The sequence below is a fragment of the Ranitomeya imitator genome, chromosome 5, assembly GCF_032444005.1.
Source record: "Ranitomeya imitator isolate aRanImi1 chromosome 5, aRanImi1.pri, whole genome shotgun sequence".
Lineage (NCBI taxonomy): Eukaryota > Metazoa > Chordata > Amphibia > Anura > Dendrobatidae > Ranitomeya > Ranitomeya imitator.
The window spans coordinates 171,350,976-171,370,110 of NC_091286.1; the positions used below are offsets into that span (position 1 = coordinate 171,350,976).

The 19,135-nt window shown below is 40.8% G+C and overlaps 2 protein-coding genes across 2 annotated transcripts; one reads left to right on the plus strand and one right to left on the minus strand.

Moving 5' to 3' along the window:
- The first annotated feature begins 502 nt into the window (after positions 1–502).
- Positions 503–2,197, plus strand: LOC138681645 (uncharacterized). Its single transcript, XM_069769321.1, has 2 exons — positions 503–990; positions 1,080–2,197. Exons 1-2 carry the CDS (start codon positions 641–643, stop codon positions 1,594–1,596), a joined length of 867 nt encoding a protein of 288 aa, XP_069625422.1. The 5' UTR covers positions 503–640; the 3' UTR covers positions 1,597–2,197.
- A 35-nt stretch (positions 2,198–2,232) lies between these two features.
- Positions 2,233–4,013, minus strand: LOC138681644 (uncharacterized). Its single transcript, XM_069769320.1, has 2 exons — positions 3,570–4,013; positions 2,233–3,458 (listed from the first exon to the last, which is right to left on the minus strand). The coding sequence occupies exons 1-2, from the start codon at positions 3,581–3,583 to the stop codon at positions 2,465–2,467; spliced, it is 1,008 nt and encodes a 335-aa protein (XP_069625421.1). The 5' UTR covers positions 3,584–4,013; the 3' UTR covers positions 2,233–2,464.
- Between the last annotated feature and the right edge of the window lie 15,122 nt (positions 4,014–19,135).

Genomic DNA, 19,135 nt, shown 5'->3' on the forward strand with positions numbered 1-19,135 from the left:
TGCTATCTCGCGCTGTATGAAATAATAATATATATACATATATGTGTCTCACTGACAGAATAGGTATATATATATATATATATATACCCATTCTATGTGTACACATTTATTCTACCTATTCTACTGTAAGCTGTCAGTGTGATTTTACTGTACACCGCACTGAATTACCGGCTTTTCTCTCTAACACCGCTGTGTATTTCTCGCAAGTCACACTGCTGGTCCGTGTGTAATCCGTATTTTTCGGGCTTCCATAGACTTTCATTGGCGTTTTTTTGCGCAATACGGTGACAAACGCAGCATGCTGCAATTTTCTACGGCCGTAGAAAGCCGTATAAGACTGCTTTCATACATCAGGTTTTTTGCTGGATGCCGGATGCGGCGTCGCGCCGCATCACCGGAATCCGTTTTTTTAAAAGAAACCGGAAGCAACCGGATGAGCCAGATCCGTTTTTTTAGTCGGATCAGGTGTCCGGATCCGGTGAAAAAACGGATCCGGCTCATCCGGTTGCCTCCGGTTTTTCCGGTTTTTTACGGATCCGGCTTTAAAAAACGCCCCCTGAAAGGCTAAAAAGGTGATTGTATATATAGTTTTCAGCCGGCCAATGTTCTTAACATCTGTGATGGGTTGGAGAAGAGCAAGATGGATGGCATTATTGCAAAGATTCTGCAGAACAACGTGGACTTCATCACTGAGGCGAATCGATTAAAAGCTATTGTGATTGAGAAAGAGGAAGAGAGACAGCGTGTCATGCGTCTGCGACGACGCCGTTTGTGGATCCACCCCATCACGGCACAGAGAATGACCCGGGGAGTCTTTTCAACGTTGTATATGGAGCTTCGAGGTGACCCTGAAAAGATTTTCAGCTATGTTCGGATGAAAGCAGAGAACTTTGATATATTGGTGGAGCGGGTTCAACATCTGATAAGAAGGAGTGATACCTGTTGCCGATTCTCCATTACCCCGGCTGAGCGTCTGATGGTCACTCTTCGGTAAGCATTCTTTTGAATCAACTTTTGTTGTGGACTCTTTATTTGATATTTTCAATTTGTAGTAATTTCTGCCTTCCTTTTCTTCATAGATTCCTAGCAACCGGTGAATCCCTGTCTTCCCTACATTTTCAATTCAGACTGGGCATTTCCACAATATCAGGAATAGTGAGGCACACTTGCCGTGCACTGTGGGACTGTCTGCATGAAGAATACATTCCACATCCCACAATGCAGACATGGTTGGAAGTAGCTGACAGATTCCTGGAAGTGTGCCAGTTTCCCAATTGCTTGGGTGCGGTGGACGGGAAACAGATCCGTATCGTGAAACCGGCTGGTTCTGGATCTCCGTATTTCAACTACAAGAAGTACTTTTCCATCGTGCTGATGGCCATCGCCGATGCGGATTACAAATTTGTAGCGGTGGACATTGGGGCGTATGGCCGTTCTAATGATTCGCAAGTTTTCAAACTGTCTTCTATGGGGCGGCATTTATATGGACAAACCTTTCAATTCCCCCCCCAAGACCACTGCCTCAAACCTCTGTGCCACCAATGCCATTTGTATGTGTTGGGGATGAAGCTTTTCAGCTTTCAGAGCATCTTTTGAAACCCTACTCCAGCCGTGTTTTAACCAATACTAAAAGAATTTTCAACTACAGACTCACACGTGCAAGGAGAATGGTGGAGTGTGCGTTTGGGATCCTAACCGCCAAATGGAGAGTTCTCTTGACATCCATAAACTTAAAGACAGACACTGTGGATGAGGTAGTGAAAGCGTGTGTTGTCCTACAGTTATGTTATATCCGAGGAACAGCTTTCCATTGAGGACCACTCTGCCGAAACCACCTTGATGGATTATAGCAACCAGACATACAGAAGTTCTGCCACAGTTTCCAGAATACGGGATCACTTTGCAGAATATTTTATTTCACCCCAAGGAAGAATACACTGGCAGGATGATAGAGTTTAAACACTTTGTATGTACCTAGTAATAACTTTAACCTTTACCCATGTTGTGTACCAGTTTGGTTTTTACCCTCATGTTGCGTACCTGTTTGGGTTTACCTTTTACCCATGTTGCGTACCTGTTTGGGTTTACCTTTTATCAATGTTGGGTACCTGTTTGAGTTTATTTTTAAACCAAGATGTGCATCTGTTTGGGTTTTACCCAAAGTACTACTGTTACCAATAAACCTTGTTTAACAAAAGTGTTATTTGTCCCTAAAGAATAAATACAAGAGAGTTTTCAACCAAAAAGTTTTATTAACATAATTAAACAACACGCTAAAAAAAGGGGTAACTAAATGTTTTCATACGTCGGGGTGGAGATACTATCGGAGGCACTGTCTGATAGGGACACTTCGACAGTGGGAGTGTGGAGAGAGGAATGTGATGGTGGTGGAGAATGTTCAACGGTTAGGGGTGAAGGAGTGGAGAAAGCTATTGAGCGGGTGGACAAGAAAGTGGGATTGGGGTTAGAAATTTGGTAGGATGGAGGGGTGTAGGAAATGTTTTGTGAGGATTGGGTGGCAGAATGAGTGATGTGTAGAAGATGTTTGGGAAGAGGGTGATAGAGTGTTGGAAGTGGGCAGGGAGAGGAGGCGAGGATGAAGTAGATGTGAAGTTGTATGGGTCAGGATCATCATATGGGTGGGAAGTGGCACGGGCGGGAGGCTGGTAGTGTGGATGGTGGGAAGGGGCACGGGGCTGGTGGTGTGGCTGGTGGGAAGGGGCACGGGAACGCTGAAAGTGTTGTGGCTGTTGGGATGGGGCACGATGTGGATGATGGCGAGGTGGGCGGCATCAGTTTGATGATACGGGTCAGGAGGATGGTACTGGCTGTAGTGGTGGACAGTGGAGGAAGGGGGGCCAGTTGGAGGATGGTTGGAAAGACTATCTGCTCTAGAGGCAATTAGCGCTAGAGTAGACTGGCAGGATTCCATTACTTGCATCTGCTGAGAAGTAGATAGCGTCTCCATTTGCTCAAGCACCGACTGAAAAAAAGTGTTGTTCGGTGACTGTTTTGCCTCTGAACGCATCGTTATCAGAAGTGTATGCATCTCGAGCGTACTTTTATTTCTGAAATTGAATCCTGCAGCCATTTGCTTAGACAAAACTTTCAGACAGTTCTGGAACGATGCGTTCAGGTGCAAGAACTCGGGAGCATAACTATGTACCTGACCCCTCTGGCGAAACTGCCCCGATGCTACAGGTGTACTAGAGGTGGCTGCAGCAGAGGGGTGGGGTACAGGAAACGCTATGTTCTCACCAGCAGCTACATGCAATGGAACCGGCCAGGATGCTCCAGCGCTCGTGGATGGGAAAGAGGGATCAGTAGAGTGGGAAGGTTCAGAGTGGGAAGGTGCAGAGGGTTCCTCACTGTCAAAGTGTCCCTCGGTGGCGGTCTCCTGAGGGATTGCCCCAGAAGTGTTCAATTGTGCTGCAGGCTCCCGAGTGCTCCCAACGGTACTGTGGAAAAAGAGAGAAACAAACAATATACTGTCATTGCATGGCCCTGGCTGAAAGAGCAAAAGAGGTTAGACATGTAAAACATTAGTGCATGTGGTGGGTAATATTTACCTTCGGGTGACCATCGTTGACCTGAGGAACGACAGGGCCCTTACATATTTGTACGTGCTACTGCGTCGTCCAGATCCACTCGGGGGCCCGCATCTCTTTATTGAACTCCTTCTTAAAGCGATCCCTGATCGACCGCCATCTTTTCACAATCCGCTCACCTGTTAAAAAAGGAGAAAGACAACTTGGTTAGAAACAGCATTTTAGAAATCGCTGTTTGACGAACTAATATGGGGGGGGGGGAAACCCAAGGTTTAAACAAGAAACTTTGCAGAGGCCAAAGGCGGAAGGGGGCTTGGCGCTCCCTAACCCTTGGGTATATTTTTATCAGCACAATGCCAGCATATTGGAGGATGGGGGGAGGAGATGGGAAAGGGGCAATTGCATAGTAGTTAGAGTTATTTGATGGGAAAATGGCCTCTGGGTGAGAGTTTGGAAGGGGGGCAATTTTTGAAACTGGGTTCTCTGTTTCCTACTGTTCTCCTAATTCATAAGGTATGGTAAAAAGTTAAACAGATTAGGGGTGTCACAGGCCTTACCAAATACTCACCTATATGGGATAATATAAACTTACAAGAATTTAAGCAAATGGAAGGATTTGTGCCCTGGAGAGAGGCAGGAATTAGAAGGATGGGTCAGCTAATGGGTCATTCGTGGAGTTACAAACAGAATTCCAGTTATCACATTTAAATTTATATCATTATAAAAGAATTCAGCATGCGTATCGGTCGCAATGTCGGAAAAAACTTATTGAGATCCAGATTGATATCACGCTGGCTTCCATTTTGGAGAACAGCGGGACAAGGGGGGCAATTTCAGAAGTGTATAGAGATTTATTATTCACCCTTCTAGCCAAACATCCCATCAAGTCTAGAGTGAAATGGGAAGCTGAATTGGGAGAGATAAATGATGATAGATGGGAATCTATTTTAGAATATGTGACTAAGATCTCTATGAGCGAACCTGGGTGGATGTCTCAATTATACGTGATTCATAGAGCTTACAGAACTCCTGATAGACTGTTCAAGATGGGTTTGAGGTCTGATTCCGAGTGTCCACGATGTTCGCAGGAACGGGCAGACATGTTACACATGCTGTGGCACTGCCCTAGATTGTCCACCGTCTGGACAGTTGTATTGAATCGGATTGAATTGATATATAGGTGCGTCATTCCCAGAGACCCTTTGGTCTGTATATTAGGTTATGTGGAAGAAATAGCAGCGGTCTCTATGGTCAAACTGGTGAATGGTCAAACTGGTGATTGCTAGACTGTTATTCATAGCAAGGAAATTGATAGCTCGGTTCTGGATCAGGTAGGACCCTCCGACTAGACGAGACTTTCTTACGCAGGCGGACCATATAATTTTATTGGAAAAAAGTATCTATACTAAGAGAAATAAACTAGATGTATTTCAAAAGATTTGGCAGCCATGGATAAAATGGAATTAGAATTGTGGGGAGGATGCATAATGTTATAGATGATGTTCATACTATACAATTGTATTTGAATTGGGGAAGGAATATCGGATGGGAATTTGGGAAAGCATTAAAGGGGTCTCGAAGGGGGGGAAAGGGAGGGAAATGGGGGGGAGTTATGTTCATAAAATATATGATTATCTGTGAATAACAGCTTGATGTCATTTGTTATCATTGATTTTCCTTAATAAAAATTTATCTGATTAAAAAAAGAAACAGCATTTTAGAATTCATCACCAAAACTGAACTGAGGATACTTACGTTCTTGAATCTGGTCCTGAACATCTAGGTCCTCCCACCTCGGTATCAGTTCACAGCAGATTTGCCCCCAGAGTCGACGGGTCACTGAGAGATCAGCATGGCGGCGGTCACCCATATTCCACAACGGCTCCCTGTCTCTGACAAGATCAATGAGGAGGTCAATATCAAGGCCGACCTCCTCACCGTCCGAATCTGGAGCACGCTGTGAAACCTGTTTGAAAAGGGGGAAAAAAATTAACAACAAATTTGAAACATTGCTAACCTCCACCCAAAAAATAACAAAAAACCTACACGACGGCGGCCGCCACCACGTGAATGTCGCCGACGACCCTGGGAGCCACTGTAAGGACCTATTGTTTGGGCACCAGATTCAGAACTCTAGAAGAGAAAAATAAAAAATTATGTGCTTGTTGGTAGCCATTCTATGTGTTGTGTGCCATGTGATATATATGTTTTGTATGTGTTGTGTGAGGTTTGAAAGTATCAGTTTCTATGTATTTTGTTGTAAGAATCTAGTGTTATGTTTTGTGTGTAGTGTAGGGTGTGTTTCCGCAATACATCACAGATACATACCAATTGTGAGCCCTCTCCGTGTGTTTCTCCACCCCTTCCCTCACCTTCGGGGACCACCTCTTCTCCTGGGGAGTCAGCCTCATCAACTTCCTACGATGAAAGATAAAAAAAATACATGATACACACACACACACACCTTAGGTTCATACTTACCTCTGTGCGTTGACGGCGCAGACGGCGAGGAGGAAGAGGGCTCCCCGAAGACATGGCTGCAGGCTCTGGGCTCTGTGGCAGGCTCTGGGCTCTGTGGCAGGCTCTCGGCTCTGTGGCAGGCTCTCGGCTCTGTGGCAGGCTCTCTGGCAGGTTTCTGGCTCCTTCCGTCGTGGCAGGGTGTTGGCTCTTCTGCTTTTGGGCTGGAAATGGCTGAAGGCCTCATGGCCCTGCTTTATATATAGTCCAGGGGGCTGATCAAAGTTTTTTGAGCATGCTCAGTGTAAAAAGCCGGATCCGGCCGCCGGATCCGACTTTTTCCGGATCCGGCGCTTTCCGGCGTCCATAGACATGCATTGTTGTAAAAAGCCGGAAAGGCCGGATCCGGCCTTTCCGGCTTTTTCGCCGGAGACAAAAAACGTTACAGTAGACGTTTTTTCCAGACGCCGGAATCGACTTGACGCCGGATCTGGCATCAGACCGGAAGGAATGCTGGCCGGATCCGGTTTTCTATTCCGTTTTTTATCGGAAGAGCCGGAATTCGCCTGAAACAAAAAACCTGATGTGTGAAAGCAGCCTTATACTGATCAGTAAAATACGGCAGATAGGAGCAGGGGCATAGAGAATAATTGGGACGTTTGTTAGGCGTGTTTTACGGACGTATTTTATGCGCTCATACGTCCGTAAAACTCGCTAGTGTGACGCCGGCCTTACACCGCTGCGTATTTCTCGCAAGTCACACTGTTGGTCTGTGTGTAATCCGTATTTTTCTGGCCCCCATAGACTTTCATTGGCGTATTTTTTGCGCAATACGGTGACAAACGCAGCATGCTGCGATTTTCTACGGCCGTAGAAGACCGTATAATACGGATCAGTAAAATACGGCAGATAGGAGCTGGGCCATAGAGAATCATTGTACCGTATGCAATCCGTATTTTCTGCACCGCTCATATGTCCGTAAAACACGCTAGTGTGACGCCGGCCTAAGGCAAAAATTTTCGAGAAAGATAAACTTAGGGATTCACTGTTTATTTGAAATGTAAAGTTATTATATAGGAATGTATGAATTAACATTGTTGAAAACAGAATTACATTTTTAAGCTTTGTTTTTCTTGCTGGAAAAAGTTCATATTAATGACAAACTTATTTTCAGAGTTGCATCAAGTTCTTCTTAGGGATTCAGTGTTTATTTCAAATTTAAAGTTACTATATAGAAATTTTACAACCAAGACACAGAATGAACAGTGGTCGGCACTAGAGAAGCACAAATCAGTATGGACCTTGACTCTTTGAAGGATATCCGAAAAACACACAGGTGGCACGACTGCTCTGAGTGTGCGGTGCTCTGCACTGATAAGCAATCCACAGTAAATTAAATGAAACAAGAAAAGAACACAGTGCGGCACTCACCCTTTTAAAGCTGTGTAATCGTGCTCTTTATTGGAGAAAAATATATAAAACATCCGTTAGGACATCAGGTCTGCAGGAGGGTGCGGAGGTGGAGTGTGGACGACGGCCGTTTCGCACGGTATGTGCTTCAACGGGTCCAGTATATATATAGAAATGTATGGGTTTGCCTTGTTGAAAACGCAATTAAAGTTTAACCTCCGCTAATTTATTTTTAAATAGAGTGAAGTGGAAAGCTAAAATAGATTCAAAAAATTCAACTTTAGAAAAAAAACTACCATATGCATAGGTATGGCAGAATATGGCGCATAAAGACTGAATCCCTAAAAAGATCCTAATGAAACTTGGAAGATAACGTTGTTGTACTAATATGAACATATTCCAATAAAAAAACTGGAGGTCAAAACTGTTTTTCCGTTTCCAACCATGATAACACTGTAGGCATAGGTATGGCAGAAAATGGCGCATAAAGACTGAATCCCTAAAAAGATCTTAATAAAACTTGGAAGATAACGTTGTTGTACTAATATGAACTTATTCCAATAAAAAAACGGAGCTCAAAACCGTTTTTCCGTTTCCAACCGTGATAACACACTAGGCACAGGTATGGAAGAATATGGCGCATAAAGACTGAATCCCTAAAAAGATCCTAATGAAACTTGGGAGATAACGTTGTTGTACTAATATGAACTTATTCCAATAAAAAAAACGGAGCTCAAAACCGTTATTCCGCTTCCAACCATGATAACACTGGAGGCATAGGTATGGAAGAATATGGCGCATAAAGACTGAATCCCTAAAAAGATCCTAATGAAACTTGGAAGATAACGTTGTTGTACTAATATGAACTTATTCCAATAAAAAAAACGGAGCTCAAAACCGTTTTTCCGTTTCCAACCGTGATAACACACTAAGCATAGGTATGGCAGAATATGGCGCATAAAGACTGAATCCCTAAAAAGATCCTAATGAAACTTGGAAGATAATGTTGTTGTACTAATATGAACATATTCCAATAAAAAAAACGGAGCTCAAAACCGTTTTTCCGTTTCCAACCGTGATAACACTGTAGGCATAGGTATGGAAGAATATGGCACATAAAGACTGAATCCCTAAAAAGATCCTAATGAAACTTGGAAGATAATGTTGTTGTACTAATATGAACTTATTCCAATAAAAAAAAACGGAGCTCAAAACCGTTTTTCCGTTTCCAACCGTGATAACACTGTAGGCATAGGTATGGAAGAATATGGCGCATAAAGACTGAATCCCTAAAAAGATCATAATGATACTTGGAAGATAACGTCGTTGTACTAATATGAACTTATTCCAATAAAAAAAAACGGAGCTCAAAACCGTTTTTCCGTTTCCAACCGTGATAACACACTAGGCATAGGTATGGCAGAATATGGCGCATAAAGACTGAATCCCTAAAAAGATCATAATGAAACTTGGAAGATAACGTTGTTGTACTAATATTATTATTATTATACATTTTTATAGCGCCATTTATTCCATGGCGCTTTACATGTGAATACGGGGCAAATATAGACAAATACATTAAACATGAGCAGATAACAAGGCACACGAGTACATAAGGAGGGAGGACCCTGCCCGCGAGGGCTCACAGTCTGCAGGGGGTGGGTGAGGATACACTAGGAGAGGGAAGAGCTGGCTGTACGGCTGTTCAGTAGGTTGAGGATCACTGCAGGCTGTAGGCTTGTCGGAAGAGATGAGTCTTCAGGTTCTTTTTGAAGGTTTCTATGGTAGGCGCAAGTCTGATGTGTTGGGGTAGAGAGTTCCAGAGTATGGGGGAAGCACGGGAGAAGTCTTGGATGCGGTTATGGGAAGAAGAGATGAGAGGGGAGTAGAGAAGGAGGTCTTGGGAGGATCGGAGGTCGCGTGTAGGTAGGTACCGGGAGACCATGTCACAGATGTATGGAGGAGACAGGTTGTGGATGGCTTTGTATGTCAGTGTGAGGGTTTTGAACTGGAGTCTCTGGGCGATAGGAAGCCAGTGAAGGGCTTGACACAGGGGAGAGGCTGGGGTATGAACTTATTCCAATAAAAAAAATGGAGCTCAAAACTGTTTTTCCGTTTCCAACCATGATAACACACTAGGCATAGGTATGGAAGAATATGGCGCATAAAGACCGAATCCCTAAAAATATCCTAATGAAACTTGGAAGATAACGTTGTTGTACTAATATGAACTTATTCCAATAAAAAAAACGGAGCTCAAAACCGTTTTTCCGTTTCCAACCGTGATAACACACTAGGCATAGGTATGGAAGAATATGGCGCATAAAGACTGAATCCCTAAAAAGATCCTAATGAAACTTGGAAGATAACGTTGTTGTACTAATATGAACATATTCCAATAAAAAAAACGGAGCTCAAAACCGTTATTCCGTTTCCAACCGTGATAACACACTAGGCATAGGTATGGCGGAATATGGCACATAAAGACTGAATCCCTAAAAAGATCCTGATGAAACTTGGAAGATAATGTTGTTGTACTAATATGACCTAATTCCAATAAAAAAAACGGAGCTCAAAACCGTTTTTCCGTTTCCAACCGTGATAACGCACTAGGCATAGGTATGGCAGAATATGGCGCATAAAGACTGAATCCCTAAAAAGATCCTGATGAAACTTGGAAGATAACGTTGTTATACTAATATGAACTAATTCCAATAAAAAAACCGGAGCTCAAAACCGTTTTTCCGTTTCCAACCATGATAACACACTAGGCATAGGTATGGAAGAATATGGCGCATAAAGACTGAATCCCTAAAAAGATCTTAATGAAACTTGGAAGATAATGTTGTTGTACTAATATGAACTAATTCCAATAAAAAAAACGGAGCTCAAAACTGTTTATCCGTTTCCAACCGTGATAACACACTAGGCATAGGTATGGCAGAATATGGCACATAAAGACTGAATCCCTAAAAAGATCCTAATGAAACTTGGAAGATAATGTTGTTGTACTAATATGAACTTATTCCAATAAAAAAAACGGAGCTCAAAACCGTTTTTCCGTTTCCAACCGTGATAACACTGTAGGCATAGGTATGGAAGAATATGGCGCATAAAGACTGAATCCCTAAAAAGATCATAATGATACTTGGAAGATAACGTCGTTGTACTAATATGAACTTATTCCAATAAAAAAAAACGGAGCTCAAAACCGTTTTTCCGTTTCCAACCGTGATAACACACTAGGCATAGGTATGGCAGAATATGGCGCATAAAGACTGAATCCCTAAAAAGATCATAATGAAACTTGAAAGATAACGTTGTTGTACTAATATGAACTTATTCCAATAAAAAAAACGGAGCTCAAAACCGTTTTTCCGTTTCCAACCTTGATAACACACTAGGCATAGGTATGGAAGAATATGGCGCATAAAGACTGAATCCCTAAAAAGATCCTAATGAAACTTGGAAGATAACGTTGCTGTACTAATATGAACATATTCCAATAAAAAAAACGGAGCTCAAAACCGTTATTCCGTTTCCAACCGTGATAACACACTAGGCATAGGTATGGCGGAATATGGCGCATAAAGACTGAATCCCTAAAAAGATCCTGATGAAACTTGGAAGATAATGTTGTTGTACTAATATGAACTAATTCCAATAAAAAAAAACGGAGCTCAAAACCGTTTTTCCGTTTCCAACCGTGATAACGCACTAGGCATAGGTATGGCAGAATATGGCGCATAAAGACTGAATCCCTAAAAAGATCCTGATGAAACTTGGAAGATAACGTTGTTATACTAATATGAACTAATTCCAATAAAAAAAACGGAGCTCAAAACCGTTTTTCCGTTTCCAACCATGATAACACACTAGGCATAGGTATGGAAGAATATGGCGCATAAAGACTGAATCCCTAAAAAGATCTTAATGAAACTTGGAAGATAATGTTGTTGTACTAATATGAACTAATTCCAATAAAAAAAACGGAGCTCAAAACTGTTTTTCCGTTTCCAACCGTGATAACACACTAGGCATAGGTATGGAAGAATATGGCGCATAAAGACTGAATCCATAAAAAGATCCTAATGAAACTTGGGAGATAACGTTGTTGTACTAATATGAACTTATTCCAATAAAAAAACGGAGCTCAAAACCGTTATTCCGCTTCCAACCATGATAACACTGGAGGCATAGGTATGGAAGAATATGGCGCATAAAGACTGAATCCCTAAAAAGATCCTAATGAAACTTGGAAGATAACGTTGTTGTACTAATATGAACATATTCCAATAAAAAAAACGGATCTCAAAACCGTTTTTCCGTTTCCAACCGTGATAACACACTAAGCATAGGTATGGCAGAATATGGCGCATAAAGACTGAATCCCTAAAAAGATCATAATGATACTTGGAAGATAACGTCGTTGTACTTATATGAACTTATTCCAATAAAAAAAACGGAGCTCCAAACCGTTTTTCCGTTTCCAACCGTGATAACACACTAGGCATAGGTATGGCAGAATATGGCGCATAAAGACTGAATCCCTAAAAAGATCATAATGAAACTTGGAAGATAACGTTGTTGTACTAATATGAACATATTCCAATAAAAAAAACGGAGCTCAAAACCGTTTTTCCGTTTCCAACCGTGATAACACTGTAGGCATAGGTATGGAAGAATATGGCGCATAAAGACTAAATCCCTAAAAAGATCCTAATGACACTTGGAAGATAATGTTGTTGTACTAATATGAACTTATTGCAATAAAAAAAAACGGAGCTCAAAACTGTTTTTCCGTTTCCAACCATGATAACACACTAGGCATAGGTATGGAAGAATATGGCGCATAAAGACCGAATCCCTAAAAAGATCCTAATGAAACTTGGAAGATAACGTTGTTGTACTAATATGAACATATTCCAATAAAAAAAACGGAGCTCAAAACCGTTTTTCCGTTTCCAACCGTGATAACACACTAGGCATAGGTATGGCAGAATATGGCGCATAAAGACTGAATCCCTAAAAAGATCCTGATGAAACTTGGAAGATAACGTTGTTATACTAATATGAACTAATTCCAATAAAAAAAACGGAGCTCAAAACCGTTTTTCCGTTTCCAACCGTGATAACACTGTAGGCATAGGTATGGAAGAATATGGCGCATAAAGACTGAATCCCTAAAAAGATCCTAATGAAACTTGGAAGATAACGTTGTTGTACTAATATGAACATATTCCAATAAAAAAAAACGGAGCTCAAAACCGTTTTTCCGTTTCCAACAGTGATAACACACTAGGCATAGGTATGGCAGAATATGGCGCATAAAGACTGAATCCCTAAAAAGATCCTAATGAAACTTGGAAGATAACGTTGTTGTACTAATATGTAACATAGTAACATAGTTAGTAAGGCCGAAAAAAGACATTTGTCCATCCAGTTCAGCCTATATTCCATCATAATAAATACCCAGATCTACGTCCTTCTACAGAACCTAATAATTGTATGATACAATATTGTTCTGCTCCAGGAAGACATCCAGGCCTCTCTTGAACCCCTCGACTGAGTTCGCCATCACCACCTCCTCAGGCAAGCAATTCCAGATTCTCACTGCCCTAACAGTAAAGAATCCTCTTCTATGTTGGTGGAAAAACCTTCTCTCCTCCAGACGCAAAGAATGCCCCCTTGTGCCCGTCACCTTCCTTGGTATAAACAGATCCTCAGCGAGTTATTTGTATTGTCCCCTTATATACTTATACATGGTTATTAGATCGCCCCTCATTCGTCTTTTTTCTAGACTAAATAATCCTAATTTCGCTAATCTATCTGGGTATTGTAGTTCTCCCATCCCCTTTATTAATTTTGTTGCCCTCCTTTGTACTCTCTCTAGTTCCATTATATCCTTCCTGAGCACCGGTGCCCAAAACTGGACACAGTACTCCATGTGCGGTCTAACTAGGGATTTGTACAGAGGCAGTATAATGCTCTCATCACGTGTATCCAGACCTCTTTTAATGCACCCCATGATCCTGTTTGCCTTGGCAGCTGCTGCCTGGCACTGGCTGCTCCAGGTAAGTTTATCATTAACTAGGATCCCCAAGTCCTTCTCCCTGTCAGATTTACCCAGTGGTTTCCCGTTCAGTGTGTAATGGTGATATTGATTCCCTCTTCCCATGTGTATAACCTTACATTTATCATTGTTAAACCTCATCTGCCACCTTTCAGCCCAAGTTTCCAACTTATCCAGATCCATCTGTAGCAGAATACTATCTTCTCTTGTATTAACTGCTTTACATAGTTTTGTATCATCTGCAAATATCGATATTTTACTGTGTAAACCTTCTACCAGATCATTAATGAATATGTTGAAGAGAACAGGTCCCAATACTGACCCCTGCGGTACCCCACTGGTCACAGCGACCCAGTTAGAGACTATACCATTTATAACCACCCTCTGCTTTCTATCACTAAGCCAGTTACTAACCCATTTACACACATTTTCCCCCAGACCAAGCATTCTCATTTTGTGTACCAACCTCTTGTGCGGCACGGTATCAAACGCTTTGGAAAAATCGAGATATACCACGTCCAATGACTCACCGTGGTCCAGCCTATAGCTTACCTCTTCATAAAAACTGATTAGATTGGTTTGACAGGAGCGATTTCTCATAAACCCATGCTGATATGGAGTTAAACAGTTATTCTCATTGAGATAATCCAGAATAACATCCCTCAGAAACCCTTCAAATATTTTACCAACAATAGAGGTTAGACTTACTGGCCTATAATTTCCAGGTTCACTTTTAGAGCCCTTTTTGAATATTGGCACCACATTTGCTATGCGCCAGTCCTGCGGAACAGACCCTGTCGCTATAGAGTCACTAAAAATAAGAAATAATGGTTTATCTATTACATTACTTAGTTCTCTTAGTACTCGTGGGTGTATGCCATCCGGACCCGGAGATTTATCTATTTTAATCTTATTTAGCCGGTTTCGCACCTCTTCTTGGGTTAGATTGGTGACCCTTAATATAGGGTTTTCATTGTTTCTTGGGATTTCACCTAGCATTTCATTTTCCACCGTGAATACCGTGGAGAAGAAGGTGTTTAATATGTTAGCTTTTTCCTCGTCATCTACAACCATTCTTTCCTCACTATTTTTTAAGGGGCCTACATTTTCAGTTTTTATTCTTTTACTATTGATATAGTTGAAGAACAGTTTGGGATTAGTTTTACTCTCCTTAGCAATGTGCTTCTCTGTTTCCTTTTTGGCAGCTTTAATTAGTTTTTTAGATAAAGTATTTTTCTCCCTATAGTTTTTTAGAGCTTCAATGGTGCCATCCTGCTTTAGTAGTGCAAATGCTTTCTTTTTACTGTTAATTGCCTGTCTTACTTCTTTGTTTAGCCACATTGGGTTTTTCCTATTTCTAGTCCTTTTATTCCCACAAGGTATAAACCGCTTACACTGCCTATTTAGGATGTTCTTAAACATTTCCCATTTATTATCTGTATTCTTATTTCTGAGGATATTGTCCCAGTCTACCAGATTAAGGGCATCTCTAAGCTGTTCAAACTTTGCCTTCCTAAAGTTCAATGTTTTTGTGACTCCCTGACAAGTCCCCCTAGTGAAAGACAGGTGAAACTGTACAATATTGTGGTCGCTATTTCCTAGATGCCCGACCACCTGCAGATTTGTTATTCTGTCAGGTCTATTAGATAGTATTAGGTCTAAAAGTGCTGCTCCTCTGGTTGGATTCTGCACCAATTGTGAAAGATAATTTTTCTTGGTTATTAGCAGAAACCTGTTGCCTTTATGGGTTTCACAGGTTTCTGTTTCCCAGTTAATATCCAGGTAGTTAAAGTCCCCCATAACCAGGACCTCATTATGGGTTGCAGCTTCATCTATCTGCTTTAGAAGTAGACTTTCCATGCTTTCTGTTATATTTGGGGGTTTGTAACAGACCCCAATGAGAATTTTGTTACCATTTTTCCCTCCATGAATTTCAACCCATATGGACTCGACATCCTCATTCCCTTCGCTAATATCCTCCCTTAAAGTGGACTTTAGACAAGACTTTACATAGAGACAAACCCCTCCTCCTCTCCGATTTTTACGATCCTTTCTAAACAGACTGTAACCCTGTAAGTTAACTGCCCAGTCATAGCTTTCATCTAACCATGTCTCGGTTATTCCCACTATGTCAAAGTTACCTGTAGATATTTCTGCTTCTAGTTCTTCCATCTTGTTTGTCAGGCTTCTGGCGTTTGCGAGCATGCAGTTTAGAGGATTTTGTTTTGTTCCAATCTCCTCACTGTGGATTGTTTTAGAAATGTTCTTACCTCCCTTCAGAGTATGTTTTCCTGGGTCGTCTTTGTTCGAGTCTAATGTTTTTCTTCCCGTCCCCTCTTCTTCTAGTTTAACGCCCTCCTGATGAGTGTAGCGAGTCTTCTGGCGAATGTGTGTTTCCCAGGTTTGTTGAGGTGTAGTCCGTCTCTGGCGAGGAGTCCATCATACCAATAATTCACACCGTGGTCCAGGAATCCAAATCCTTGTTGTCTGCACCATCGTCTTAGCCAGTTGTTTGCATCAAGGATCCTGTTCCATCTCCTGGTGCCATGCCATGCCATTGGAATATGAACATATTCCAATAAAAAAAACAGAGCTCAAAACCGTTATTCCGTTTCCAACCGTGATAACACACTAGGCATAGGTATGGCGGAATATGGCGCATAAAGACTGAATCCCTAAAAAGATCCTGATGAAACTTGGAAGATAACGTTGTTGTACTAATATGAACTAATTCCAATAAAAAACACGGAGCTCAAAACCGTTTTTCCGTTTCCAACCGTGATAACACACTAGGCATAGGTATGGCAGAATATGGCGCATAAAGACTGAATCCCTAAAAAGATCCTGATGAAACTTGGAAGATAACGTTGTTATACTAATATGAACTAATTCCAATAAAAAAAACGGAGCTCAAAACCGTTTTTCCGTTTCCAACCATGATAACACACTAGGCATAGGTATGGCAGAATATGGCGCATAAAGACTGAATCCCTAAAAAGATCCTAATGAAACTTGGAAGATAATGTTGATGTACTAATATGAACTAATTCCAATAAAAAAAACGGAGCTCAAAACCGTTTTTCCGTTTCCAACCGTGATAACACTGTAGGCATAGGTATGGAAGAATATGGCGCATAAAGACTGAATCCCTAAAAAGATCCTAATGAAACTTGGAAGATAACGTTGTTGTACTAATATGAACATATTCCAATAAAAAAAACGGAGCTCAAAACCGTTTTTCCGTTTCCAACAGTGATAACACACTAGGCATAGGTATGGCAGAATATGGCGCATAAAGACTGAATCCCTAAAAAGATCCTAATGAAACTTGGAAGATAACGTTGTTGTACTAATATGAACATATTCCAATAAAAAAACAGAGCTCAAAACCGTTTTTCCGTTTCCAACCGTGATAACACTGTAGGCATAGGTATGGAAGAATATGGCGCATCAAGACTGAATCCCTAAAAAGATCCTAATGAAACTTGGAAGATAATGTTGTTGTACTAATATGAACTTATTCCAATAAAAAAAACGGAGCTCAAAACTGTTTTTCCGTTTCCAACCGTGATAACACACTAGGCATAGGTATGGAAGAATATGGCGCATAAAGACCGAATCCCTAAAAAGATCCTAATGAAACTTGGAAGATAACGTTGTTGTACTAATATGAACTTATTCCAATAAAAAAAAACGGAGCTCAAAACCGTTTTTCCGTTTCCAACCATGATAACACACTAGGCATAGGTATGGAAGAATATGGCGCATAAAGACTGAATCCCTAAAAAGATCCTAATGAAACTTGGGAGATAACGTTGTTGTACTAATATGAACTTATTCCAATAAAAAAAACGGAGCTCAAAACCGTTATTCCGCTTCCAACCATGATAACACTGGAGGCATAGGTATGGAAGAATATGGCGCATAAAGACTGAATCCCTAAAAAGATCCTAATGAAACTTGGAAGATAATGTTGTTGTACTAATATGAACTTATTTCAATAAAAAAAACGGAGCTCAAAACCGTTTTTCCGTTTCCAACCGTGATAACACTGTAGGCATAGGTATGGAAGAATATGGCGCATAAAGACTGAATCCCTAAAAAGATCATAATGATACTTGGAAGATAACGTCGTTGTACTAATATGAACTTATTCCAATAAAAAAAAAACGGAGCTCAAAACCGTTTTTCCGTTTCCAACCGTGATAACACTGTAGGCATAGGTATGGCAGAATATGGCGCATAAAGACTGAATCCCTAAAAAGATCCTAATGAAACTTGGAAGATAATGTTGTTGTACTAATATGAACTTATTCCAATAAAAAAAACGGAGCTCAAAACCGTTTTTTCGTTTCCAACCGTGATAACACTGTAGGCATAGGTATGGCAGAATATGGCGCATAAAGACTGAATCCCTAAAAAGATCTTAATGAAACTTGGAAGATAACGTTGTTGTACTAATATGAACTAATTCCAATAAAAAAAACGGAGCTCAAAACTGTTTTTCCGTTTCCAACCATGATAACACACTAGGCATAGGTATGGAAGAATATGGCGCATAAAGACCGAATCCCTAAAAAGATCCTAATGAAACTTGGAAGATAACGTTGTTGTACTAATATGAACTTATTCCAATAAAAAAAAACGGAGCTCAAAACCGTTTTTCCGTTTCCAACCGTGATAACACACTAGGCATAGGTATGGAAGAATATGGCGCATAAAGACTGAATCCCTAAAAAGATCCTAATGAAACTTGGAAGATAACGTTGTTGTACTAATATGAACATATTCCAATATAAAAACGGAGCTCAAAACCGTTATTCCGTTTCCAACCGTGATAACACACTAGGCATAGGTATGGCGGAATATGGCGCATAAAGACTGAATCCCTAAAAAGATCCTAATGAAACTTGGAAGATAGCGTTGTTGTACTAATATGAACATATTCTTATAAAAAAAAATCGGAGCTCAAAACCGTTTTTCGGTTTCCAACCGTGATAACACACTAGGCATAGGTATGGCAGAATATGGCGCATAAAGACTGAATCCCTAAAAAGATCCTAATGAAACTTGGAAGATAATGTTGTTGTACTAATATGAACTAATTCCAATAAAAAAAACGGAGCTCAAAACCGTTTTTCCGTTTCCAACCGTGATAACACTGTAGGCATAGGTATGGAAGAATATGGCGCATAAAGACTGAATCCCTAAAAAGATCCTAATGAAACTTGGAAGATAACGTTGTTGTACTAATATGAACATATTCCAATAAAAAAAACGGAGCTCAAAACCGTTTTTCCGCTTCCAACAGTGATAACACACTAGGCATAGGTATGGCAGAATATGGCGCATAAAGACCGAATCCCTAAAAAGATCCTAATGATACTTGGAAGATAACGTTGTTGTACTAATATGAACATATTCTTATAAAAAAAAATCGGAGCTCAAAACCGTTTTTCGGTTTCCAACCGTGATAACACACTAGGCATAGGTATGGCAGAATATGGCGCATAAAGACTGAATCCCTAAAAAGATCCTAATGAAACTTGGAAGATAATGTTGTTGTACTAATATGAACTAATTCCAATAAAAAAAACGGAGCTCAAAACCGTTTTTCCGTTTCCAACCGTGATAACACTGTAGGCAT

Excerpts from the sequence above, each read along its gene's own strand:
- LOC138681645 (XM_069769321.1), top strand. The coding sequence starts at position 641 with ATGGATGGCATTATTGCAAAGATTCTGCAGAACAACGTGGACTTCATC. Across the intron at positions 991-1,079 it reads CGTCTGATGGTCACTCTTCG|ATTCCTAGCAACCGGTGAAT; the intron begins GTAAGCATTCTT and ends TTTTCTTCATAG.